General features: G+C 42.9%; 1 protein-coding gene across 9 annotated transcripts in view; it reads left to right on the forward strand.

Annotated features, from left to right (window-relative positions):
- The first annotated feature begins 1,759 nt into the window (after positions 1–1,759).
- The window catches only part of MARK3 (microtubule affinity regulating kinase 3), a 109,244-nt gene continuing 83,416 nt past the window's right edge, over positions 1,760–27,587 (forward strand). For 5 of the 9 annotated variants that reach the window (XM_032620503.1, XM_032620518.1, XM_032620524.1 and 2 more), the window contains exons 1-2: positions 1,811–2,449; positions 22,472–22,663. In XM_032620503.1, coding sequence (XP_032476394.1) covers positions 2,399–2,449; positions 22,472–22,663 — 243 coding nt within the window. In that variant the 5' untranslated portion in view covers positions 1,811–2,398. Of the gene's footprint in view, positions 2,450–22,471; positions 22,664–27,587 lie in introns of all 9 variants that reach the window. The other 4 variants (XM_032620511.1, XM_032620540.1, XM_032620559.1 and 1 more) reach the window with 2 other exon arrangements.

A 27,587-nucleotide genomic window follows, 5' to 3' on the forward strand; every position in this document is an offset into this window, starting at 1 on the left:
AACCCTTTCTCTCAGCTCCTGCCCAAGGCTGAAACCCTTTTGTGGGTCCTCTGCGTGTTTTCCCAGCTGACCTAGTTGACATTCCTGTCATCAGGAGTGCCATGCTGTGTCTAAACCTGGCCTGGCCCCTGCCTACCCCTCCAGTCTCACCTCTCACCTCTTGACATTGACCTAAACCCACCATGCTGTTCCTCATCTGTACAGGCCATCCTGCTTGGCATCCCTTTCCACCCATCCTCACCTAGCTAACTCGACTCATGCTTCTAGACTCAGCATAACCACCACTCTTCCAGGAAGCTTCCTTGACCCAACTCCCCAAGTTGGGCTAAGTGTCCCTACAGGGACTCCCACAATCTTGTGCTCACCCACATTTCACTTGAACTGTGTGAAACACACATTTAACTAACAAGAATTCAATCACCTCTGCTTGGCCAAAGAGGGAGAAAGAGAAGGACATTTTAAACTGGGCTGTCCTTGGCCCAGTGAACACTTTCCTGAGAGGGAGAGATGCAAGCCCTGACTGCATCCTAGTCCTCACATGGGAATGATTCTGGTGTTTAAAGACGTATATGTCTCACAGAGCAGGAAATGTCCCAGACATAGCCAAGAGGAGTCACATCCTGGGGGACCAAAAGAGAAAACATTAAAAATAGAAAAAGAAAAGCAAGACATACCCACTACAAGGGCTTATCTGTTATGGAAGTTTTAGGATATGGGTTCAAATCCCAGCTTTGCGGCTAACCAACTTGGGTACTTTGGTCAAGTCACTGTAACCTGTTTAGACTTGGGATCACAAGGTGTGTCTGTCCATCTTACAGGGTTACTCTGAGGCTTAAATGAGGTAACAAATGTAATGCACCCACAAGGTAGACTCTCAGTAACAGTTCATGTTACTCCAGCCCATTCCGCTCTTCCTCCTCAGAACCCTGCACCAAAGCATTCCATCCAACGCTGGCTCGGCTCTAGGCAGGTCCTCGGGAGACATTCAGAGGCTCCAGAGCAAGGAAGGCTTCTAGGGGAGGTTCCATTTCCAACGTCCCAGTCTGCAAGCGTCCACCGAGCTCCACCCCAAGGTGGAGCATCCGTCCACTGAGCATCTGAGCATCCGACCCGGGGATGAAGTCTGGTTATAAATCCCCTACAAGCATTTAGGCGGTGGTCCCAGGAGGCTTCTAGGGCTCCCCGCCACCTTCTAGCACTCTTCCTTACGAAAGGCTTTTAGCTGGGTCCGGGTCCATCTCCCTCCTGACCGCGAGCTCCTTGAGGGCAGGACGCGTCTGCCGCCTTCGGGATGCTGAGCCCAGCCCCGGCTGCTCAGAGCCGGAGGCAGGAAGGGTGATTTGTGTCCTCGGCTCCCGGGTCACCGTTAACGATGCAGGAACTCGGCTCCTCCCCACAGCCCCGGCCCTATAATTGCTGTTATATCTCGATTTGGGGCAGCGCGGTCCCAGCTTTTGAGGGACGCTACCTCAGCTTTTGCATACAGCAGGACCTCGATCAACACTATAAGTATCAATCCGGCAGTCAAGCTCAGGCCGCCGCCCAGGGCCGTTTGCCGGCTCTTTCACGGGTGCCGCGTGCTCTGGACGCTGGGAACCCGCCGCCCCCGCTGCCCGCCGGGACCCGCCAGCCCTGCCCAGCCTTGGGCGCCGCCCCCTCGGCTCTAGACCAGGCCGAGTCGCCCCTAGCAACAGCAGCCGGGCCAGCTTCCTCGGGCCGCGCTAATTGGCTGGACTCCGGGAGGCGGCGGTGCCGTCACTTCCGGCATCCGGAGGCAGCAAAGGAAGCCGAGGGGCGGCCATCTTGGGTCCGTGAGGCTCGGAGGTGCTGGGGGCGGCGGTGTTGGTGGCCACTGGGCGGAGGCTGAGGCGGAAAGCGAGCCGGAGGGAGAAGAACAGCCGGGTGTAGGCGCCGCCTCCGCAGCCCCATCCATGGTCGGCGCCCGCAGCCCGCGGGGACCTGTCTTGCACTCCACCTCCTCCACATCCTCCTCTTCTTCAGGGGCCGCCGGCGGCGCTGTGTGGAGGCTCCGGCGCTGAAATCCGCGGCGCGACGGGCGGGGGCGGAGGAGGAGGCGAGGGGGTCCGGGCCCGCGGGGCGCCCGGAGGCGCGGGGACGCCAGTGGGCCGACCCGCAGCCCGCCGCCGCCGGCCCGGCCTCGCCACCGCCGCCCGCGGGGCTCCTCGGCGCGGCCGCCGGGGCCGGGGGAGCATGAGCCCCGCGACCCGCCGGGGGACGGCCCGGGCCCGACCCGGGATCTAGACGGCCGTGGGGGAGGGGAGCCGCCCTGCCGCGGCGCCGCTCCGGAACCGCCGGGCCCTCGACGCCGCTTCTCCGGCCCCCGGGACCGCGCTGTTTTGTTTCACCCTCGCGTTGTGCAGAAGTGAAGTGAAGTAAAATGTCCACTAGGACCCCGCTGCCGACGGTGAATGAACGGGACACTGAGAACGTGAGTAACCTAGGCGACTGCCCCGGGCCAGGTCTGCGCGCGCCGTCCCCGGGAGCGCGGCCGCAGCCCTCGCCTCGCCGCCGGCGGGCCCCCAGGCCGCGGCGCTCTGGGCCCGGTGGACAGCCATGGGCCCCGGGAGGCGGCCTCGGCGGCCCGTTTCCCGAGCGCGCGGGCCGGGGAAGTGCATCCGCGATTACGCCGGGGGCTCGCTTCGTAGCGAGCCCTGAGGGCTGCAGCGTGGCCGGCCGGTGGCCGCGCGGTGGTCTCTCCGAGCGTGTGTCGGGTCCCCGCAGTGTACAGGGCTTATTTCCACTAAATTCACCTTTTAAATTAGGTAGGCAGCTCATGAGAGGCTGTCGGGTTAAAAACACGTTTGTGGTGTTGATTAAACGCAATTGATTGGATCGAGTGGACTGTCCGTCATGCCTCGTTCTTTAAGTTGTCTCGAACTAAATTTAGTGACAGTCACTAAAACTAGGTGCGCACTGAGGAATCTTCTCGGCCGCCTTCGATGCAACTCCGAAGCTGTTCAGAAGTTCTTGGAGAGAGCTAAGACTTTGTCGAGGAGTAGCCCCGTTTCCTTGCGAATCTGTTGAAGGAGCTGGTTAAGCACATTTCAGAGGAGGATGTGTAGTCAAGCAGCCCTGCCACCCACTGCCTAGCGGAGGGCCACCCAGTCTGGGCTTAACTTTCCTCCTTCCCCAAAAGAAGGTGGCTTAGATGAGCTCTTAGGTCCATTCTGGCACTCACATTCTGTGATTCTGTACAAGGAACCTTTGATTTTGTTCACGTAAACCTTTTCAAAAGGCCAGGAACAGCAAGCAGTTTTAGGGCCTGACAACTTGTAGTAGAAATTCCACTGGAGAAGTGTTGACTCTGTCCAAGTGCATTCTGAACTCTTCTCTAGCACTGGCTTCAGGACTGTTCCAAGCTACCTGTGAGGTGTCTTCTGTTAAAAACAAAAATATCTAAAAAATAACTCGTAAAGAAACTTCACTGGCCTTTTATTTTAAGTGTTATGAGGTAATTCCTGGCAAGAAAATGCTATCACTTAGGAAAAGCTTCCTGGCTCTGTTTTCATGCTTTCAATTACGTCCTGAGACCTTGTGGCCTAGTGGTATCAAATGCCTTCATTTTAATCTTCAGAATGCCACTTGTTTGCTGGATAGCTGTCAGGTGATTTAATCTGTTTATGTAAACCTTGGTCTAAGGCATCCCTTCAGTATTTTAAGGTGTGGTGTTTAATGCTCTTTAACCTGGTAAATAAGTAGTACAGTGGTGTATGTTCCTTTACCTGAGATGGATTAGAAAGTTACATAAAAAGTAGTAGAAAATCTAGACTAGGTGAGTCAGTGAACTCATTTTCTCATAGACCCTTTGAAGAACCTAATTCTTCATCATTTTGTTGTTCTTTGACTACCCTGTAGGGCGGAGCAAGCAAAGCAGTGAGTTGATTAGCTTTGATCATTGACTTCCATTGCAAAATCTTACCTTGAACCAGAGCAGGAGCTCCATACTTACTGAATAAACTGAAGCCAGAAACAATCATAGCAGGTTTGTTATAATGAAGGATTTACACCAAATGGGTCTTTACCTTGTTCTCTGTTGAATTATGGTGTAGTCTTTTAGTGTCGTTAGGAATTACTAACTTTAAAAACAATGTAGGGTATGGAGTATGCCTTTATTCTCATGGAACGTATTTAAAATTGAACTTTTGACAGTGCTAAAATAGAGGTTTGTAGCACATCATTGCATTAATTCACCATGCCCTGTTTTTAACTCCGGCATTGACATGTTCTGGAAGCAGTTGTGTATCTTTTACAGTGTGGTGCCCTTGTGCCAGTGTTACACATCTGGCATATACCATATTCTTTACCTACCACTACTGAACTGCTAAGTGTTAGACTTCCTGCCAGTCGAGTGATGAGGGTTCAAGAATGAATGGGAGTTCTCAGTCTGTTGGGCATCTCTTTTGTTAAAGTTGGGTGTATTGAGGTAGAACATTCACTCTTTTTAAGTGTACAGTTTGATGAGTTTTGACAAATGTATAATCACGTAATCACTATCACGGCCAAGTTAGAGGACGTTTCCATTGCCTAAGAAGGTCCCTTGTGTCTCTTTACAGTCAATCCCCCCTCCCTTCCCCCAGCCCCTGGCAACTACTGATCGGTTATCTGTCTCTATAGTTTTACCTTTTCTAGAACGTTATTTAAATGGAGTCAGAGAGCGTGTAATCTTGTGTGTAGCATCTTTCACTTGGCGTAATGCTTTTGAGATTTATTCATGTTTGTGTGTGTATCAGTAGTTCACTCCTTGTTATTGCTGAGTAGTAATGAACTCATTGTTTGGATGTACCGGTTTTTTAAAATCCATTCACCAGTTGATGGACATTTTGGCTGATATGACAAATAGCTTTGTCTTTATATTTTGTAAAAAGACTCCATTTTGCTTACCCTAGGAATCTTATTTAAATTTTAAGTAAATATAATTGTAGTAAGAATTTTGCTTATAGATCAGGAATAATAAAAGGCAAATAATTTGCAAGAAGAATATTATCTTCATGCTAGTACACTACTCTATTTTCATTTGTTTGATTTCCAGATGTGAGTATTCACCTTTAGCTGATAGGTATATAAAAAGATAAACTGGGGCTTCCCTGGTGGCGCAGTGGTTGAGAGTACGCCTGCCGATGCAGGGGACACGGGTTCGTGCCCCGGTCCGGGAAGATCCCGCATGCCGCGGAGTGGTTGGGCCCGTGAGCCATGGCCGCTGAGCCTGCGCGTCTGGAGCCTGTGCTCCGCAACGGGAGAGGCCACAACAGTGAGAGGCCCGCGTACCGGAAAAAAAAAAAAAAAAGATAAAACTGTTATCAAATCATTTTAAAACTCAGAAGGACTAGTCAAACAGTCAGACCTAATGAGGATGTTGAGGCTCGGAGAGATGACAGGAGCTGCTTGTGACTACTCACTGTTCAGCAGCAGAGCCTGTACTAGACCTCAGGTCTCCATCTCAATCCTCTCTGCTTTTTTGTGTAGCAGGCTGTTTCTCAAAAGCTATGTACTAATTATTCAACTAGGGAGATATAGTTGTACCAATACACAGAGTATAATTAGACTTTTTTAAATGTTTTGCTATGGAAAATTTCAAACAAGTAAAGAGAATTTAATAAGTATTTATCAATGGTTCTCAACTGGGGACAATTTTGCCACGCCCCGCCCCCCCCCCCCCCCCCCCCAGTGGACATTTGACAATGTCTGGAGACATTGTTGGTTGTCACAACTGAAGAGCGTTGCTACTGACCAGAAATGCAGTTAAACATTTTACAGTACATAGGACAGTGCCCCCTGGCCCCTCAACAAAGAAATATTTGGCCCAAAATGTCAAGAGTGCCAGGGTTGGGAAACCCTGGTATCTAGTTAGCCCCCCCATGTACTCAACAGTTTAATGACCAGACTTCTTTTATTTGTTCTCTCCCCAAGAAGCAAGCTCAATACATCATATCATTTCATCTCCAAAGCTTTTAGAAGAGATAAACCTTCTTTAAAAAATGTAACCTTAATCCCTTTATCGTAATTTTTTAATATCAAATATCCAATCAGTGCTTGTTTCCTCAGTTGTCTTTTTTTAAAAAACACTTTGTTCAAATTAGAATAAATCTTGCTTCCATATATTATAGATGGCTAATATGTGAAACAAGATGCTTTTTTAAATTTATTTTTTAAATCCTTCACAGATGAGTCTTTTTTTAAGTAAAACATATATTTAGTTGCACCGGGTCTTAGTTGCGGCATGCATGTGGGATCTAGTTCCCTGACCAGGGATTGAACCCGGGCATTGGAAGTGCGGAGCCTTAGCCAGTGGACCACCAGGGAAGTCCCCAAGATGCTTTTTTTTTTTTTTTTTTTTTTTTTGGCTGAGTTGGGTCTTAGTTGCTGCATGCGAGATCTTTCCTTGTGGTGCGTGGGCTCTTCGTTGTGGTGGGCAGGCTTCTTTGTAGTTGTGGTGTGCGGGTTTTCTCTTCTCCAGTTTTGGTGCTCGGGCTCCAGGGCGCTTGGGCTCTGTAGTTTGCCGCACACGGGCTCTCTTGTTGAGGCGCGCGAACTCAGTACTTGTGGTGCGGGGCCCAGCTGCCCCACCGCATGTGGGATCCTAGTTTCCCGACTTGCATTCCCTGCATTGCAAGGTGGATTATCTACCACTGGACCATCAGGGAAGTCCCCCAAGATGCTTTTTTTTTAAAGGCAACAAAAAAGTTTGCATTTTAGTTTATGTTCCACAGTTGACTTGTATAGAGGTCATGGACAAATCCTGTTTGTGTACTGGCAGAATTAGAAATGTATTTTTCACTTACATTTCAAAGCGTATGACATTTTGTAAGTAAGCCTGGGTTATTTGCCAAAGGTACCAGAGGTCCTGGAGGGCTTTGCCAATGTAGCAGCTCCTGGTGTGTGTGCACACCATGTACTTATTATTAGTTAATGCAGACAGTCATCAGAATTCCTTATCTCTGTGAAATAAATAAACTGATGGTGTTATTGTCTAGCCAGCTGTTGGTTGTATGAGACTATTAACCTGTTAAGATCTGACTGCCTGCCATGTGTATGACACTGTGCTAGGCGCCGTAGAGGATATACCTAGGAACCATATCACTCCCCTGCCTTAGGACTTCCTAGTCCCTGCAGAACAAAGCACCCTGAGCTCTGTGAAACTAGTCTGTAAACTGGAACAAACACCACAGTCACCTGGAGGGCTTGTGAAAGCACTGGTTGCTGGGCCTCACCCCCAGACCTTGATTCTACCTTCCGGGCCCTAGAGTTTACATTTCTAACAAGTTACCAGGTGATGTTGATGCTGCAGGTCCAGGAACCACACTTTAAAGAATTGCTATCTTAGTATTCAGTGAAGACTTGCTGACTAAACAGTGTTCCTTTAGATTGTATTATGACTAAAGAAAAGAGATTTCAATGGTTTCAATAACATTTTCAGTTTGAGTTTTTTTTTGTGTGTGTGACTGCATTGGGTCTTGCTGCGCGCAGGCTTTCTCTAGTTGCGGCAAGCAGGGACTACTCTTTGTTGCGGTGCGCGGGCTTCTCGTTGCGGTGGCTTCTCTTGTTGCGGAGCATGGGGTCTAGGCACACAGGCTTCAGTAGTTGTAGCGTGAGGGCTCAGTAGTTGTGGCTCACGGGCTCTAGAGCGCAGGCTCAGTAGTTGTGGTGCATGGGCTTAGTTGCTCCGCAGTATGTGGGGTCTTCCCGGACCAGGGTTCGAACCTGTGTCCCCTGCATTGGCAGGCGGATTCTTAACCACTGTGCCACCAGGGAAGCCCTCCTTGAGTTTTTAAAGTTGGTTCTTTGTAGGGAAGTGTGGTTATGGAGAATAAAAATAGTTACCATTTTTGATCACTAACTATAATATCAGGCAACAATACTAAGTACTTTATATAATATTTCATTTAAAATATGTAATATGGGGACTTCCCTGGCGGTCCAGCAGTTAAGACTTCGCCTTCCAATGCAGGTGGGGGTGTGGGTTCGATCCCTGGTCGGGGAGCTAAGATCCCACATGCCTCGTGCCAAAAAACCAAAACATAAAACAGAAACAATATTGTAATAAATTCAGTAAAGACTTTAAAAATGGTCCACATCAAAAAAATCTTAAAAAAAAAAATAAGTAATATGATTTCATTTAATCTTCCTAACTTCCAAGCACAACTATCTATTAAATCAAGGTGTTTGGGCGTTTTTAAAAAAAAAGTTGATCTCTGAAGAATATTTTTTATTGGGTCAAAGTGTTTGGGAAAAGGTCTTATTCAATTACAGAGTTGTTTTCATTTCTTTTTTATGGAAATTTTCCATGAGTAGAATATTGGTCGTTTTGATTGTGTAGTGCATGAGTATATTGTAATTACTTATAAACGACTCATAAACAGTTTAATATAAATTAATAGTCCCTGTTATCTTTTTTTCTTTCTTTCTTTTTTTGCCTGCGTTGGGTCTTTGTTGCTGTGCGTGGGCTTTCTCTAGTTGCCGTGAGCTGGGGCTACTCTCGGTTGTGGTGCGCGGTCTTCTCATTGCTGTGGCTTCTCTTGTCGTGGATCATGGGCTCTAGGCGTGCGGGCTTCAGTAGCTGGGGCTCGTGGGCTCAGTAGTTGTGGCTCACGGGCTCTAGAGCGCAGGCTCAGTAGTTGTGGTGCACGGGCTTAGTTGCTCTGCAGCATGTGGGATCTTCCTCGACCAGGGCTTCAACCCGTGTCCCCTGTGTTGGCAGGTGGATTCTTAACCACTGACCCACCAGGGAAGTCCTGATACTCCCTGTTATCTTTAATTTCAGAGAGGATTGTTCTGGATTCTAAAATGTAGCCAATTTTTTTTTTTCCCGTCTGTGCCGGGTCTTAGTTGCGGCATGCGGGATCTTTTAGTTGCGACATGTGGGATCTAGTTCCCTGACCAGGGATTGAACCCGAGCCCCCTGCGTTGGGAGCACAGAGTCTTAGCCACTGGACCACCGGGGAAGTCCCCATAGCCAAATTTTATCCCTGGAATTTGTTTCCAAGCTGGAAGTAAGAGTCAGGGAGTACAGCCGCTTCTGATCACCATTGGGAGGACTGAAGCAGAAATTCACTTGTCTCACATCCATTTTAAACTTTCAAAATAAACAAGGAGAAAACAAATCTCTTCCCTGGCAATCTCCCAGCTTTAATGTTGTCTTATGTAGGAATTTAAAGAATGTGCTTGGAGTTGGTCTGCAAGTAGTAATAAGGGGTTTGTGCTGACCCACATGCACCTGCCTGAACAGTAACTGAGAGGGCAGAAGTTGGCACTGCAAGAAAATGACGTTTTTGGGGGGAGTCCAACTTTTTCTTCAAGCTAGAGTTCTTTAGCACTGCACTTTAGTCACCTGAGCTGCTTGGCTGTGGTTCGTCTTATACAGTCTTATGCAGACTAGATAAGGCATTGTTTCTGTGGGTTACCTGGGATCTTGGTGTTCAGAGTTGAAGCTTGAATAAAGCTTGAGATGTTTTGTTTGTATTTCTTGCTAATAGTTAGGTGTTGCTTGGAGGTGGAGTTGAAATATTGTGGGGTTTGTATTATGGACATTTTACATGAAAATCTGTATTGGAAGAACTAAACATGAAGTTCAAGTAAGCTGAACCAAAGGTTTTATTCCAGAATTTTATATAACTCCATTCTTTCTGTAGTCAGTCCCTTATGACTTCATTGAGTACAGTAGCAGACTAGAATGAGGGTCCTGGAGAGGAGCAGACCTAGAACCATTTCCTAGCACAGCCTTTTGCCCTTAGCCTTGCCATTCTTTGTCCAGAAGAATAATTTAAGCTGGGCAAGCAGCTTTTGTTGTTCAAGGTACTTGAGGTGTTTTTGATGGCATTCTGTTCATGTACTGTCTCCACCTCTTTCCTTGTCTTCCTTCCCTTGTGTAGCCCTTGCCTACCCTAGGCCTGCCTTGGTATTCATAGGCACGCGTTAGCTTTACTAGTGGAATGGATTAAAGGAACCTATATTTTCTTTTCTTAAAAGAAGGTTGCCTTCTAGACATTAAGGATATTCAATGATAAAGAACCTTCTACATACCATGGTAATGTATTCTAGTTGCTTTTTCCATTTCTGTTAATTTAGGCCAGGGGCTTAACATTTATATCCTGCTTATTGTATAGTTGTCCTACTTATTACTGCTGTGGAACTAGCCAGTCCACAACTTAGTAGTGTAAGACAACAAGTGTTTCATTATGCTCACAGATTTTGTGTGAGGAATTCAGACGGGAATGGTTTATGGCTGGGACTTCAGTTTGGGGGAATAACGAAAGGCTGGGGGATTTGAGTAGCTGGGCTGGAAGATCCACATCCTAAGACCGCTTCTTCACTCACATATCTGGCACCTTGGCAGGTATTGTTAAAAGGCTGGGCTCAGCTGGGACTTGGCCAGAGTGGCTACATGGGCCTCTCCAGCATGGAGACGCCAGTGTGATCGGACACATGAGGTGGCTCGGTGTTTCAGCAGACAAGACAGAAGCTGCTTGCCTTTTATGACCTTGCCTCAGAAGTCACGTAGTATCACTTCTGCCATTTATTCTTAAAACATTAGAGCAGTCATGGGCACCCAGATTCAAGTGGAAGGGACATAGACCTTTCCCTGTAATGGGAGGTATGTCAAAGGCTTTGGGCTCATGTTTTCCAACCACTATAATAGTAACTCTTTGGGTTTATAATCTGACCTAGCATTTTTTGTGTGACCTTGGACAAGTTATTTAACTTCTTCATGCCCCAGTTAACCTCATCTATAAAGTGGGATTGGTAGTAGTAATGACCTCATAGGGCTGTTATAAGAATAAGGTCTTCCATGCTGTGGCCTCCCTTACCTCTTTGTCCTCATCTCCTACCTCTCCGCACCCACTACATTCATAGACCCAGGTGTCTTCTTGCTGTTCTTTGAACACACCAGGGACACTCCAACCTCAGTGCCTTGACATTGGCTCTTCTCTTTGAACACTTTTTTTCCAGATATCCACATGGCTAACTGTCTCACCTTCTCCTCTTTTCAAACATCAGCTCAGTGAGTCTTACTCTGACCATCTGTGGCCCTCCCAACCTCCCTAATCCTGATCTGTTGTTTTTTTTTTTCCATTGCATTGTTACCTTTAACATATTATATAATTTGCATATTTCTTATGTTTATTGTATTTTGTCAGTTTCCTCTGGTATACTGAAAGCTCCCTGAGAGCAGGAGTATTTGTTTTATTAATACTATTTCAAATACCTAGAACATGATGGTCATTTATTACAGGTGAAGAGTAAATAAATATTGGTCGAATTAGTGATTAAATGAGACAATATGTGTAAAGCATTTAGAATGGTGCCTGATTCATAATAAGTAATAGCTAAATGTTAGCCATCATTAGTGGTTTGTTTACTGGTCTTTTCATCTCTCATCTCTATGTTGTCATTTCTCTCATTTCTAGTGTCCTGTATCTTCAGCCTCTTCCCTCAGTAGTTCCAATGAATTCATCTTCTTTCTCCTTTCTTAAAACCTCAGACAGCTTTCTTAAAGGGAGGCTGGATGGAAAGAGTCTGGGCTTAGAAGTGAGAGATAAAGTGGGAGCCTAGGACTGTGGTTGAGGGAGAGATTCTGAAGACACTTCTGAGGAATAGTGGACCAGGTGAGGATCCAAAAAGTAGGAGCAACGAAACATGAGAGAAATTGGGATTTGGAGTTACAGGTTTGCGTTTGAAACCGGTCTTCAAATACAAGTCACTTAACTATGGGCAAGTTAATTACTTGTCTGTGCTTCATTTAAAATATTTTAATAATTAAAAACTTTAATTGATATAATCAACATATAACATTGTATTAGTTTCAGGTGTGCAACATAATGATTTGATATTTGTATATTTTGTGAAATGATCACCACAATAAGTCTAGTTAACAGTTAACATCCATCTCCACATATAATTACAGGCTTTTTTTTTTCTGTTCATGAGAATTTAAAAATCTCTCTTAGCAACTTTCAAATATATAATACAGTATTACTAACTATGGTCACCATGCTGTATATTACATATTTTTTATTTAACAAAAGAGAATAACACCATCTATTCAGGGTTGTTGTGATTGAAGAAACTAACACGTATAAAGAGCTTGGCCCAGTCTACTCCATATAATGGGGGTTCTTCAAATGTTAATTCCCTCTTGAGATAGCTTTTGTAGTGTTATTCTAGAAAACTGGATAATCTAAACTCTTTGGTTTAGTATTAAAAGTTCTTGACCCACTTCTCTAGCTTTTTTTTTTTTTTTGACTGTTCACCTATATAAACTTAACACTACAGCCAAACAATTCTCCTTGGCTGTCTTTTCATCTAGCAGTTTCACAGCTGCTGGTTGCCAGGTCCTGTGTACTAAGAATACAGAGATTAGATAATTCTTACCCTCAAGGAGCTCATTGTCAAGTACTTTAGTGTAGGAATTAACTAAGCTAAGCAAGGGGATGCAAGACAGAGAAGTACCAGCCTAGTCAAGAACATAAAGGTAAGAAATTGCCAGCAATCATGATGTCAAGGAGCTAAAGCCATTTTGTTTTTCAGTGTTAGTGGCATATGAAAGAGTTGTGAGAGATGAAACTGACTAGACTTGAAGGTTAAGGGAGGTTCCCCGCCCCCCCCATCCCCCAAGCTTTTTAAGCTTTCCTTGTGCTGGTGCCTGGCTTGAAATGGCCTTCATCTTTCATTAGAACTCTACTACTTGTCCATCAAAGTCTCCATCCCTTTTTTTCCTTCATCTCGCCCAAATGTGATCATACCCTCTGAGTGCTTAGAGCTGCATTGTCCAGCACACGTGGCTACTGAGCACTTGAAATGTGGCTAGTCTGAATTAAGATGTCTTGTGAGTATAAAATATATACTAGATTTCAAAGACAGTATGAAAAAAGGGATGTAAATCTTACTCTTTTTATATTATGTGTTGAAACATTTGGGAATATATTGGGTTAAATAAACTATTATCAAAATTAACCTATTTTCGTGTTTTTTTTAAAATTTATGTTATTTTTAATTTTATTTTTGGCTGCGTTGGGTCTTCATTGCTGCGTGCGGGCTTTCCTCTAGTTGTGGCGAGCAGGGGCTACTCTTCGTTGCGGGGTGCGGGCTTCTCATTGCGGTGGCTTCTCGTTGCAGAGCATGGGCTCTAGGCGCATGGGCTTCAGTAGTTGTGGCTCGTGGGCTCTAGAGTGCAGGCTCAGTAGTTGTGGCACACAGGCTTAGTTGCTCTGCAGCATGTGGGATCTTCCCGGACCAGGGCTCGAACCCGTGTCCCCTGCATTGGCAGGCGGATTCTTTTTTTTTTTTTGCGGTATACGAGCCTCTCACTGTTGTGCCTCTCCCGTTGCGGAGCACAGGCTCCGGACGCGCAGGCTCAGTGACCATGGCTCACGGGCCCAGCCGCTCCGTGGCACGTGGGATCTTCCCGGACCGGGGCACAAACCCGTGTCCCCTGCACTGGCAGGCGGACTCTCAACCACTGCGCCACCAGGGAAGCCTGGCAGGCGGATTCTTAACCAGTGCACCACCAGGGAAGCCCTTTTTATGTTTTTTTAATGTTGCTACTAGAAAATTGCAAATTTCATGCATAGCTCACAAATCTGTTGCATGGAGCTTGGAGTATTGACTCTCTGATTTTCTCATGGGGCGGAGATTGCCCCTTGTTTCAGTTACTGTTCCCCGCGTTAGCTCCCCAGCTAGATTATGAGTGTTAAAAGTTTGACACCATACTTTTCTATTTCTTTTATCCCGTTATAGTGCCTGCTACTTAGTAAGTGCTTAGCATATAATTAACTGGTCAAAAGCTACCAAGTCAAAGTTTTCTTTAGGCACAATTTATTTGTGCCTTATTCTTCTGAGGATTGGTCAAGTAAATTAGTTTTCAGTTTATTTCATTATTATGATAGTTCACTTGCTATGCCAGTAATAAGTGTTTTATTACAAGTGAGACCAATTTGAATTTAAGCATATGAACAAGAATAGTTCCCCTTCCCTATTATTCATATTTTTGGAAACGTTTTCATAAACTCAGCTGCAAAAGTCGTATCTTTGATCTGAACAGTGTGAGGCTGTTCTCTTGCTTATTTGTTCCTGTTAATCCCTATATGTCATTTTCCTTATCCTTCCAACAGGTTACTGTTCTAACATTTTAATATATTGTCATGCGTTTACATGTATGTGTTCTTAGAAGTGTATGTTTTGTACTTTGTGTAAATATTGCATAGTCTCATCTATGCATCGAATCTGTTGCTTCTAACTGCTGCGTAGCACTCTGTGGTATGAGTCCTACCACATTTTACCTACTTTCTGGGGTAGACTACCTGCCGCCTCCCCCTTCCCCCCATACGATGCAACAATGAATATCTTCATACATGTCCCCTTGTGGAGCTGTGTAAGAATTTCTTGGGGATGTGTAGCTAGGAGTGGACCTCCTGGGTCACAGGAAATGTCAGATAGTGCCAGGTTGCTCTTCTGGATGGCTCTGTCAGCCCACCCTCCCGCCAGTAGTGCATAGGGGTTTTTGTCTCCTTGGTTCCTCCAACATTTAGAATTATCCAGCTTTCTAATTTTTTTTGCCAGCCTACTAAAGTAGTTTAATGTGCTGCTTCATTATTAACTTGCGTTTCTCTATGGTTTTTAGTATGTCTATATATTCCTTGGCTCTGGGGGCCTTCTGTAAATTGCTGCTTTTCCTTTGTCCCTTTTTCTGTTTGGTTGTTGTTTATTTCTTGTAGATTCTTAGGTGTTCCTTGATTTTCAAGATATTAATCTGATGTAGGTTTTAGACATTGCATGTATCTTCTGTCATCTTTCTATAAGACCCTTATTGGACAGAAATTCTTAATTTTGGTGTAACCAACGTTTGCCTTATGTTTGTGCTTTTGAAGTTTTGCTTAAATGCCTGGCTCACAAAGATATATTCTCTCACATTTCACATTAACCCTTTATCATTTTACTTTTCACACGTAGATTTTTTAATCCCTCTAGATTAAAAGGGAGCCTGCCTTTTGTGTATGGACTTAGGTAGGGATCTAGTTTTATTTTTCTCTGTAGACTGATACCGTGAACCAGTTTTCCCACTGCTGTCCACTCAGTGGTCCATCCTTTCCCCACTGGTTTATAGGACTGCTTTCATTGTATCTTGTGTTCCCATACATTCATGTTTTTTAGCTTTGTATTTTGTTGCATTGGTCTGTTTTTCTGTTGTGCCGATACCCTACAGGTTTTCTTTTCTTTAAAAAATTACCGTGGCTTTGTAATATATGCAATCTACGTACCTTTATATGTATCTGTCTATTGAACTTTTTATTTTAAAATAATTTTAGACTTAAAATTGCAAGATTAGTACAGAGTTCATGTATACTTTTCACTCAGGTTCCCCTGATGTTAACACTTAGATAACCATGGTGCAGTTACGAAAACCAGCAAGTTAACATTGGTCTGATACCGTTAATGATGACTGCAGAACTAATTTGAATTGTCACCAGTTTTTCTCCAGCGTTCTTTTTCTGTTCTAAGTTCCAATCAAAGATCCCACAATTTAAATTTGTCTAATGTTTTCTCAAAATTAGATTAAGGTTATATATTTTTGGCAAGAATGCCACAGAAAAGATGTTATGTCCCTCTCAGTGCATGCTTTTAGAGGGTGCAGTGAAAGAGATACATCTTGTTACTGGTTTTAACCTTGATCACTTTTCATTTCTGAACTTTTTTTTTTTTAACTTTTTTTTCAAGGCTGACCTGGCAGCCATGAAATATTCGTCCATGTACACTTCAGAGTAAGTTTAAGATTACTCATAAATTACTGGCTGGAAATTTTAATTCATATTGCATTGAACTTATTGATTAATTTGGGTAGATTGTATAATATCTATCTAAGAGTATGGAATTCCCCTTTATTCAGAGGACCTTTTATTAAAAATTTAAAGCTTTCTCCAGAGAGTTCTTATGTATTCTTAAATAAGTTACTTTCTACCTACTTTTTAGTTTTTATTGCTATGATGAATACTTATTTTTAGTTAAATTTTGTGGTAGGTTACTACTGGTGTAAGGAACTGTAGTTATAGGTTGATCTTGCACCTTGCCAAGCTCTCTCTTGAGTTCTAGTGGTATTTCCAATTCTTTTGGTTTGCAGTTAGATCATATCATCTACAGATAATGACACTTTTTTCTCTCCGAGTTTTTTGGTTTTTTTTTTTTTAATTTATCTATTTTATTTTTGGCTGCATTGGGTCTTCATTGCTGTGCGCGGGCTTTCTCTAGTTGTGGCAAGCGAGGGCTACTCTTTGTTGCGGTGCGCGGGCTTCTTACTGCAGTGGCTTCTCTTGTTGCAGAGCACAGGTTCTAGGCGCACAGCCTTCAATAGTTGCGGTGCATGGGCTCAGTAGTTGTGGCTTGTGGGCTCTAGAGCACAGGCTCAGTAGTTGTGGCGCATGGACTTCACTGCTCCGTGGCATGTGGGATCTTCCTGGACCAGGGGTAGAACCCATGTCCCTTGCATTGGCAGGCGGATTCTTGACCACTGCACCACCAGGGAAGTCCTATGTGGTATATATATACCACATCTTCTTTATCCATTCCTCCGTCGATTTAGGTTGCTTCCATGTTCTGGCTATTGTAAACAGCTCTGCAATGAACATTGGGGTACAGGAATCTTTCCGAATTGTGGTTTTCTCCAGATATACGCCCAGGATTAGGATTGCTGGATCATATAGTAGCTCTGTTTTTAGTTTTCTAGGGAACCTCCATACTGTTCTCCATAGTGGCTGTACCAGTTTACATTCCCACCAACAGTGCAAGAGGGTTCCCTTTCTCCACACCCTCTCCAGCATTTATTGTTTGTAGATTTTTTGGTGATGCCCATTCTGACCGGTGTGAGGTGATGCCTTTTTGTAGTTCTATGGCTCTTTCTTATATACACACTTTTTTTTTTAACATCTTTATTGGAATATAATTGCTTTACAGTGGTGTGTTAGTTTCTGCTTTATATATATATATATATATATATATATATATTTATTTATATATATATATACACACACACACAAATATATATAGACACATTTTTAAAGAAGAACTAATATGTATAACATAAAATGGAGTGCATTCCCCATTCACTTTTCTTACTGCCTCTTACATTAGTATTGATATGGCCCCTGTAACAGTTTAGTAGTGCTTTGGCTGAAAGTAACTAAACCTTATACGATGGCTTAACCAAATAAGGGTTTATTTTTCTCACAAAAGAAGTCTGGACAGCTTCTAGCTTTGGTTCAGCAGTTCAGTAATAGTGGAGCTGGTGGTTTTTAAAAATACTTTTGTCTTTTCTCTCACATTTGAGACCTTAACGGCTACAGGGTAACTTATATAGCTCTAGTTGTTACCGTTGCATTCAAGGCAGGAGAAGGGGGGAAGGGGCTGTGCTAGTGTACCTGTATCCCTTTATGAGAAACAAAAAGTTTTCCAAGGACCCCCCAGTAGACTTTCCCTAATGAGAACTGACCAGAACTAAGCCATATGCTACCTCCAGCTACCAGGGAAATTTGGGAAAACAGGAATTTCACTGGCCATATTGCCTCCCGAAATACACATCTGGCTTCTCTTAGAAATGAAGAAGGGAGGAATGGATATTGAGTAGATACCTACAGTATTTGCTCCATTCCTTAATATTACCTGGCAACTTAAATGTATTGCATTAAACGGAAGTTTTAGTTTGAAAATGAACACTTTATGGATTTGTTAACAGTGTTCTCTCTTTGACTTGATTCTGCCTAATTTTTAGTAGCACTGCCCATATTCTAGTTTTCATGGTGGATAAAGTGGTCCAGGTCAATTCCTTGAGAAGGAGAAGGATCAGGACTCCTTTAATCTTTTTTTGTTTTGTGGCTGCCTTGGGTCTTTGTTGTTGTGCGCAGGGTTAGTCTAGTTGCGGCGAGCAGGGGCTGCTCTTGGTTGCAGTGCACAGCCTTCTCATTGCGGTGGCTTCTCTTATTACGGAGCACGGACTCTAGGCGCGCGGCTTCAGTAGTTGTGGCATGCGGGCTTAGTTGCTCCGCGGCATGTGGGATATTCCTGCACCAGGGCTCACACCTGTGTCCCCTGCATTGTCAGGTGGATTTTTAACCACTGCACCACCAGGGAAGTCCCTGGACTCCTTTAATCTTTGAGATTAAACAGCTCTGAGTGCCTGTTGTGTGTTTAGTGCTGCCACAAAAAGTGGCTACTATTATGTAACTTTTTTTTTTTTTGGCCTTCCGTTTATTGTCACCTTAGGGAGAAAAAAATTCAAGCATGAAGTAATTGGCTAATAGTACAAGAATTCAAAATTATTTGTTAAAGTGCTAGGAAATTTTTTCTTCTTTAGGGCCACTGATGGATGCATGGGAAAAATAAAATGAAGGCCAAGAAAAGGCAATTTAATTTGCTTCTGTTTGAGAGATTTTTTTTTTTTTTTTTTTTTTTTTGGCAGTACACAGGCCTCTCACTGCTGCGGCCCCTCCTGCTGCGGAGCATAGGCTCCGGACGCGCAGGCTCAGCGGCCATGGCCCACGGGTGTAGCCGCTTCGCGGCACGTGGGATCCTCCCGGACCGGGGCACAAACCCGCATCTCCCGCATCGGCAGGCGGACTCCCAACCACTGTACCACCAGGGAAGCCCTGAGAGAATTCTTTAGTTAAACACGTTAGATTTTAAAATTTCAGGACTTTATGTATCAAACTAAATATACTGAGTTCAATAACTATTGGAATTTAACAAACATCAGATATTTCAATCTGTTATATGAGTTTACACTCTTAAGAGGAAGTACGGGTTTCTTTTGGGTTTGTATTATGATTATTTATTTTCATAAGGGTGTATTAGGTTAGGCTAGGTTATGCTGAGGTAACATACATGACCAAAATCTTAGTGTCTTAACACAGTTTAAAAAAACTGTCAACTTCATTGACTCCATGAAGAGTGATCTCCATTTCCAGGCCATTTGGTCCTGTGACCCTCCATCTTTGGACAGTGCTCTGGGTTCAGGAGAGAAGACCACAGGGCTGGAGTCAAGCCCTGGCAATAAATGCTTCAGCATGGAAATGACATGTCACTTTCACTCATATCTCATTGGCCAATCTTAGGCACATGGCTATTGGGAACCTCAAGTGAGGGGTGTGAGTTTCTCTGGGAAGTCAGTGTATTGTGGTGGATAATTGTCTACCACAAAGTAGCCAAATAGAGATAGATACAAGCAGAGTACATCCAGAGCCCAAAGGAAAAGAAATTCTGATGGGATGCAGGGAGAGTCATGGAAGGCTTCATAAAGATGGTGACAAATGACTCAAACATAAGGGAATGAGTAGGATTTTCTTAGGTTTGAAGAGAAGAAAGGGCACTCAAACTGAGGGAGGATCATGCTAAAGAATAGTGGATGATGTAGCGGGAGAGGAGGCATGGATTACATCACAGAGGGCCTTAGGAGGCATGGATTACATCACAGAGGGCCTTGAATTCATTTAGCATTCATTCAGCAACAATGTATTGCACAGCTACTATGTGCCAGGCACTGTTCCAATTTCTGGGAATATCTGATAAGGAGCAAAACAGGCAAAGATCTCTGTGTTATCCTGCAGGTTACATGCTAGTGGATGTAGTGCTAAGGAGTTAGTTTTTATTATAAGTACATCGGAGAGTATGCAAAGGTATAAACTAGATGCCTATGAATTTTAAGTTTCTGATATTTCTATTTTACATGCAGAAGACAGTTGATTTGCATAAAAGCTAATATTTTGTCTGTTTAACTGTACCTTACTCTATAAAACTTAATACATGGAGGGCTGAATTTATAAAACATATAAATTAGAAAGTGTATGTTTGCATTTAAAGAGCTTTGTTGACCAAAATTTTGGATAGCAGTGTAATTTTTAAAACTATATTTTCATTGCGTAAATAGTAAAACCACTTGACATATACCTCATGGGAACAGGGACTTTGTTTTATGCACTGCTGTTTCTAACACTCAAAACAGTGCCCAGCTCATATTTATATAACATCTATTATACAGGGCTTCCCTGGTGCAGTGGTTAAGAATCTGCCTGCCAGTGCAGGGGACATGGGTTCGAGCCCTGGTCTGGGAAGATCCCATATGCTGCGGAGCGACTAAGCCTGTGTGCCACAACTACTGAGTCCGTGTGCCACAACTACTGAAGCCCACGCACCTAAAGCCTGTGCTCTGCAACAAGAGAAGCCACTGCATTGAGAAGCCTGCGCAGCACAACAAAGAGTAGCCGCCACTCGCTGCAACCAGAGAAAAGCCCACGTGCAGCAACAAAGACCCAATAAGCCAAAAATAAAAATAAATAAAATAAATAAATTTATTTTTAAAAATCTATTATACATTATCATTTGATAAATATTTGAATGAATGAATAGAAGAAAGAAATTTGGGAGGTTAAAAATTTCCCGTAATTTAACCATGTGAATGTTACAGTGATCAGTATTTTGATATCATTTATTTAGTCATTCCAATATTTATTAAGTACCTGTTATATGCCAACTGCTAAGATCTAAGGAACAATAAATTACTGTCCCTGTTTTTATGAAACTTACATCTAGTTTGGAAATAAACATAATGGTTATCAAAATTTTTTAAAAACTGTACTCCAGCTGATCTATGAAAATTTGCATTACAATATACCTATTTTGCGTAAAGCCTTAGTGTAATAACTTAGTTGTTATTTTAGTTTTTTCTTTAATCAAGTCCTCATTTATAATAGGCTATTTTTTAAATAATTTTTTAAAATTATTTTTGACTGCATTGGGTCTTTGTTGCTGTGCACGGGCTTTCTCTAGTTGCAGCGAGTGGAGGCTGTTCTTTGTTGTGGCATGCAGGCTTCTCGTTGTGGTGGCTTCTCTTGTTGTGGAGCACAGGCTCTAGGCGCATGGCCTTCAGTAGTTGTGGCACGCAGGCTCAGTAGTTGTGGCTCGCGGGGTCTAGAGCGCAGGCTCAGTAGTTGTGGCACACGGGCATAGTTGCTCCGCGGCATGTGGGATCTTCCTGGACCAGGGCTCGAACCCGTGTCCCCCACATTGGCAGGCGGATTTGTAACCATTGAACCACCAGGGGAGACCCTATAATAGGCTGTTTTATAATTTGGAAATTAGAATCTTTTTGTTATAGGAACAGAGTTGTTTAGATTTGTAACCAGTTCGTAAAAGTCTGTTTAACCTAAAATATACATTTACAGTAAAAAAACATAGAAATTGTTGTTTGCAATGCAGTATTATGTGATAATTCAATAAAACAGAAGAGAACCTATCCCAAAACCTGGTACATGAGGGACAGAGATTTACTTAGAGGAATATGAAAAAGTAGATAGAAATTAACGTGGACATTCTGAAAAGGACATCTTTTGAGGACTTAAGTTGATGGCACAAATTCTTAAGCTTTTACTGTAAAATACTTGTTTTTCTGTTTTCCTTGATATGAGTGTGTTACAAAGTGTAGTTTCTTAGGTTTATCACCTAGAATCAGGCTTGTTTTGAGCTATAGGTAGAGCGAGAGAGAGCACGATAAACAAGGGACATTTTCCTGGACAAAAAGTTGGAAAAGAGAAAAGAATGAAAGAGGTTGAAAGTGTCTTTGTAGAGTGTCGTGAGAGTGAGAGGCCTTCCTTGAGCAGGAAGGAGTTAGCAGCCATGAAGAGTAGGCAGTGGGGCATGGCATCCTTTGGGCACTAGGGGGAAGAGGAAGCACTAGGCAGCTGGCTGCTTCTACGTACAGAATTGTACACATCAGGCATTTGTATCTCTTGTACCTTTATATTTAATATGGTCAGAGGCATATGTGATTTGTTTTACCTTTATGGAGTATATTGAGTACTGTATTCATCTCTTCAACAAATATTTGTCAGGGACTACAGAGTCTGGCTGTGTCTTTAAACACATTGTTTTAAATTATTGTTAGCAGCATAGTTTAGAAAGAAGTTGGGAATCTAGGTTCTCTTTGAATTTCTCACTAGTGATGTGGCAGTGAATACATCTCAGGGTATCCTCATCTGGTGAATGGTGATATTAGCTGTTCTGCCTGCATCACAGGGTGTGTTAAAGATAATATATGCTGATACATTTAATAGCATATGAAAAAGTCAGGTTCTTTTTTAAAAAATTTTTATTGGAGTATAGTTGTTTTACAATGGAAACATTAAGCTCTTTACGACTGTAAGGCAGTCCTGTTTATCTTATTTTATGTTACAGCCACATATAGAAAATACCTCCTTTCTTTCTGAACACCCAGTTGAATTTCAACACTTGGTATTTCTCTTAGCATTTTCTTGTTTTCCTCACTTTATATCAGGTGGGCAAATCCCTTTGAAGTGCCACATGTATTGGGATTAAAATTAAAGCAGTGATGTTTTGTTTCTTCATCTAGAGGCTCTTAAAACTTGTCAAGTACCGTGGGTCTCTCATTTCCTAATGTTTGTTGTATGTTTTATTGTAGCACACGTCACATGGAGACGGGCGGCAAGAAGTTACCTCTCGCACTGGGCGCTCCGGAGCACGATGTAGAAACTCTGTAGCTTCCTGTGCAGATGAACAGCCTCACATTGGAAACTACAGACTGTTGAAAACAATCGGCAAGGGGAATTTTGCAAAAGTGAAATTGGCAAGACACATCCTTACAGGCAGAGAGGTAAATGCAAATTATGCTTGATTTCTGTTTATACACTTGCTCTGTTTAGTTCCATGTGAGAGAAAGAAAAAGAATGTATATATTTGGGCTAATTAAACATTTTTTTAAGAACAAGAAGCTTATGTATTAATTATGTGGGAGTTCTTTTGCTTTTCTCATTTCTTTAAATGTTATAAAGATTATATTGAGTTTGAATAATCTTCTGCATTTAAAAAGAGGTAGTGTTCTTTTTCAGTGGTAAATGTATACCACCACAGTAAAAATTTTTAACTTCATTATAAGCTCATGGTGCTTGAAAAAATCAATAGTGTTGTCTGTTTTTATAGACTTATACTCAAGAAGTTTCTTCATCTCCCCAAATATTTTTCTCATAGCTTATGTCTGATAGGTTATTTCGCAGGAAGGCACATGCTTTCCTAATTTTTGTGATATTGGCTTTCTACTCAACCACATGCTGTATTTATTAAAAACACTTCCATTAAAACTGCTACTAGGGGGACTTTCCTGCTGGTCCAGTGGTTGAGAATATGCCTGCCAATGCAGGGGAAACGGGTTCGATTCCTGGTTCAGGAAGATACCACATGCTGCGGAGCAACTAAGCCTGTGGGCCACAACTACTGAGCCTGCTCTGTGGAGCCCACGGGCCACAAGTACTGAAGCCCATGTGCCTAGAGCCGGTGCTCAGCAGCAAGAGAAGCCACCGCAAAAATGAGAAGCCACCGCAATCAGAGGCCTGCACACCACAATGAAGAGTAGCCCCCGCTCACTGCAACTAGATAAAGCCCGCGCACAGCAACGAAGACCCAACGCAGCCAAAAATTTAAAAATAAGTTAATTAAAAACAAAAAACTGCTACTAGGGACTTCCCTGGTGGTCCAGTGGGTAAGGCTCCGCTCTCCCAGTGCAGGGGGCCTGGGTTCAGTCCCTGGTCGGGGAACTAGATACTGCATGCATGCCGCATTAAGAGTCTGCATGATGCAACTAAAGGATCCCACATGCTGCAGTGAAGATCCTGCCTGCTTCACCTAAGACCTGGCACAGCCAAAATAAATAGATAATAAAATAATTAATCGGGACTTCCCTGGTGGTGCAGTGGTTAAGAATCCGCCTGCCAATGCAAGGGGACACGGGTTTGATCCCAGGTCCGGGAAGACCCCACATGCCACGGAGCAACTAAGCCCATGCTCCACAGCTACTGAGCCTGTGCTCTAGAGCCCGCGAGCCACAACTGCTGAGCCCACGTGCCACAACCACTGAAGCCTGGGCGCCTAGAGCCTGTGCTCTGCAACAAGAGAAGCCACCACAATGAGAAGCCCACTCACTGCAACGAAGAGTAGCCTCTGCTTGCCGCAACTAGGGAAAGGTCTTAGTGCAGCAACTAAGACCCAACGCAGCCAAAAATAATAATAATTAATAAATAAATATTTTTTTACGAAACTGCTACTAAACTAACTCCCTCCTCACATTCTACTTATGCAGTAGAGAACTGTTCTGCCTTTTTCTTTATTTTTGACATAGTTTATTGCATTTGGATCTTTGTACCTGCAATTCCTTTGCCTAAAATATACTTCACCCTTTTGTACAGGAGTCACTTCTTCTGGAAAGTAGTCATTGACAGACTCCCTTTCCCCAGGCATGGGATTCATGTTAAAAATTCTGATACTTTCCTTAGATAGCATGTTTTACTATTAAAATTACATAAACAATTATGTTTTACTATTACAATTACAATTATGTTGGAATTGCTTATTAACCTGTCTTCCCCCTCTAGTCTATAGGGTAGACATCAGTACTTTATCATGCTTGGCACATATTAGGTACTTATAAATATTTATTGAATGAATCTCATGTTACTTTTGAAGGAAGCTTTATAAAGAAATGCTGCCCATGTACCAAAGCCTCCTGATATGTGTGCCAAGGTGGTATTACAGATGTGCCATGGTACTGATGCCTGCAGCCCACCATGCTGAGGGCTGCTGGAGCAGGACCCACCCTGGGTTTGCTACAAATTGCCCTACAAATATTCTGATTTTCTGTGTGTGCTGGGACCTGAAGAAGGTTGGGGAGCATTGGTCTATGCTAACTGGAGTCTTAAGTAAAGACTGTAACTAAAAATTTGCCTCTTCACATTTCATCTCAATTTTAGTGACAGTTCCCTGGTTAAGACTCCTGGTTGTAGAGATGCCTGGACTGCTTTTGGAATCAGTAAATAGCATGAATGGGTGCAGGTTTCTTTGCTGCCCTTGATCAAAAATTTTTGAAATAAGGAACAAAACCTCTGAGTTTATTTCCCCCACCAATCTCGAGTGGTTGCTTGGCCAGTTTCCTTACATAGGTAGAGATGGTGGGTTAAAAGAGGAGTGGGACAGGGGCTTCCCTGGTGGCGCAGTGGTTGAGAGTCCGCCTGCCGATGCAGGGGACATGGGTTCGTGCCCCGGTCTGGGAAGATCCCACGTGCCGTGGAGCGGCTGAGCCCGTGAGCCATGGCCGCTGGGCCTGCGCGTCCGGAGCCTGTGCTCCGCAACGGGAGAGGCCACAACAGTGAGAGGCCCGCGTACCGGAAAAAAAAAAAAAAAAAAAAAAAGGAGTGGGACAGACAGACCCTCTCCCCTTTACATAACATGTGTGCTGGAGTGTGGCTTACCATGTTTATATCTAGTAGGTTCTCTCTCCAGAAATGGCTTGAATCTGACTAGATAGTGCGTAAATTAAAACACTTTTTTTAAAATTTGAAATAAACAATTTTATTCTTTTTTTTCCCCTATTGTAGGTCTTAACCAGAATCATATAAAATGTAAACATTATAGGAATTCGTTATGTAGAAAGTAAAATTCCTTAAACTTTCTCTCCTCAAAGAGGATCATTTTCAGCAGTTTGGTGTAGATTACCACAGTTTTTTTATATACACAGTAACTTTTTGTTTATTTTAACAGAAAGGGACTCATGGGACTTAACGGTAATTTTTCTTAGCAACATACTTGATCACATCTGGATCTTAGTGCTCATAGATCTGACATTATGTTTAATGGAACGTCATCTTCCAGTGTGTGCTGGCACCGTAGTTCACCCCCGTTGGTGGGCATTGGGTAGTTTCTGATTTTTTTGCTATCACAAATATCTGCAGTGAACGTTCTTTAACATAACTTTCTGTGCTCTCGTTAAGAGTGTTTCTGTAGGATAAATTCCTAGAAGTGTGGAGGTCCTGGGTCAGAGGGGATGAATATTTGATACTGTAATAGGTACTGCTAAATTGGTTTTGAGAGAACGTTTTACTATTTTATTAGCCCTACTGGAATGAATGAGAGTGGCCATTTTTCTACACCGTTACTAACATTGTAGATAATTTTTGTCTATCAGATGAGCAATAAATCTAGTTTTAAAAAAAGATTGCTTTTTCCTGATAACTACTTAGATTGATGATATTTTCGTATATTTGTGTCATTTTCTTTTTAAAATGTTTCCTGTTGTATATCCTTTTTTATCCATTTTTCTTTTTCTCTTTTAAATCTTAGCGATTTAAACATTTTATGTGTTTCAGACGTCAGTCTGATCAGTCTGATCTGTCTGGGTTTCATGTCTTGGTGAGAAAGGTTTACTTCCAGGATTTTTTAAATTGATTCTGTTTTTTCTTCAAATACTCCTGTGGCTGGCAACTGAATGTTTAATTCATTTGGTATGTATTTTGGGGGATTAGTATGAGGTGTAGGGCTCTAATTTTTTTTCCCCTATGTGCATTACTGCTTGTCCCAGATCATCTGTTCTCTCCCCCCGTTTATTAAATCCCCTTTTGTTTCTCTGATTTCATTTATTTAGTTTTGTACCCATATCATGGTGTTTTTATTACTGCACCTTTTGATTGTACGTTTTGATTTTTTTGGAGTAGGTTAAGTCCCCTGCTGATTATTCTTATTTTTAGAAAATTTCATTGCTCTTTTTTGCAATTTACTCTGTCAGATGAATTTTATTTCATTTCATTTCATTCCATTTCATTATTTTGGTGGCACCATACAGCTTGTGGGATCATACTTCACCGACCAGGGATTGAACCCAGGCCATGGCAGTGACAGTGCTGAGTGGTAACCACTGGACCTCCAGGGAACACCCGGTCAGATTAATTTTAGAAATAGGTTGCCATGTTCTAAAAACAGCCTTACTGGAATTTTGATTGGATTAATTTTGATGAAGTTAATTGAATTTATAAACTGATTTGGGAGGCAATTTGCTATTTTAATGATACCAAGTGTTTCTATCCAGGCTTATGAAGTGTGTCTCGATTTTGTTTTTAAGGTTCATAATTTTCTTCATCTGGATTTTGCATAGTTCTTGTTATGTTCATTCCAAAGTGTTTTATAATTTTTGTTGCTGTTGTGAATGGGGTTTGTGCATATATGGGAAGGCTACCAAATTTGCATAACATCTTGTGTCTGAGCACCTTTTGAACTTGCTCTTATTTTGGATATCAGAATTAAGCAAGTTGATGTTATTTTTTAAATTATACATCATTTTTTATTTTGATGTACAGTTCTATGAATTTTAACACATTTATAGATTGATGTTACCAGTACCGTAATCAAGATACAGAACAGTCCCATTACCTCAGAAAATTCCCTCGTGGTCCCTTTATGGTTGCTCCCTCCCCCATCATAACCTCCTGCAACCACCTGTCTATTCTTCATCCTCATAATTTTGTTTGTTTCAAGTCTGTCAAGTAAATGAGATCATACAGTATATCTTCTCTAATGCCTTTGAGATTGATCCAGGTTGTTGCATATAGTATTCTTAGTTTGTTCTTTTTTTTTTTTTGCGGTACGCGGGCCTCTCACTGTCGTGGCCTCTCCTACTGCGGAGCGCAGGCCCAGCGGCCATGGCCCACGGGCCCAGCCGCTCCGCGGCACGTGGGATCTTCCCGGACCGGAGCACGAAC

The sequence above is a fragment of the Phocoena sinus genome, chromosome 2, assembly GCF_008692025.1.
Source record: "Phocoena sinus isolate mPhoSin1 chromosome 2, mPhoSin1.pri, whole genome shotgun sequence".
NCBI lineage: Eukaryota > Metazoa > Chordata > Mammalia > Artiodactyla > Phocoenidae > Phocoena > Phocoena sinus.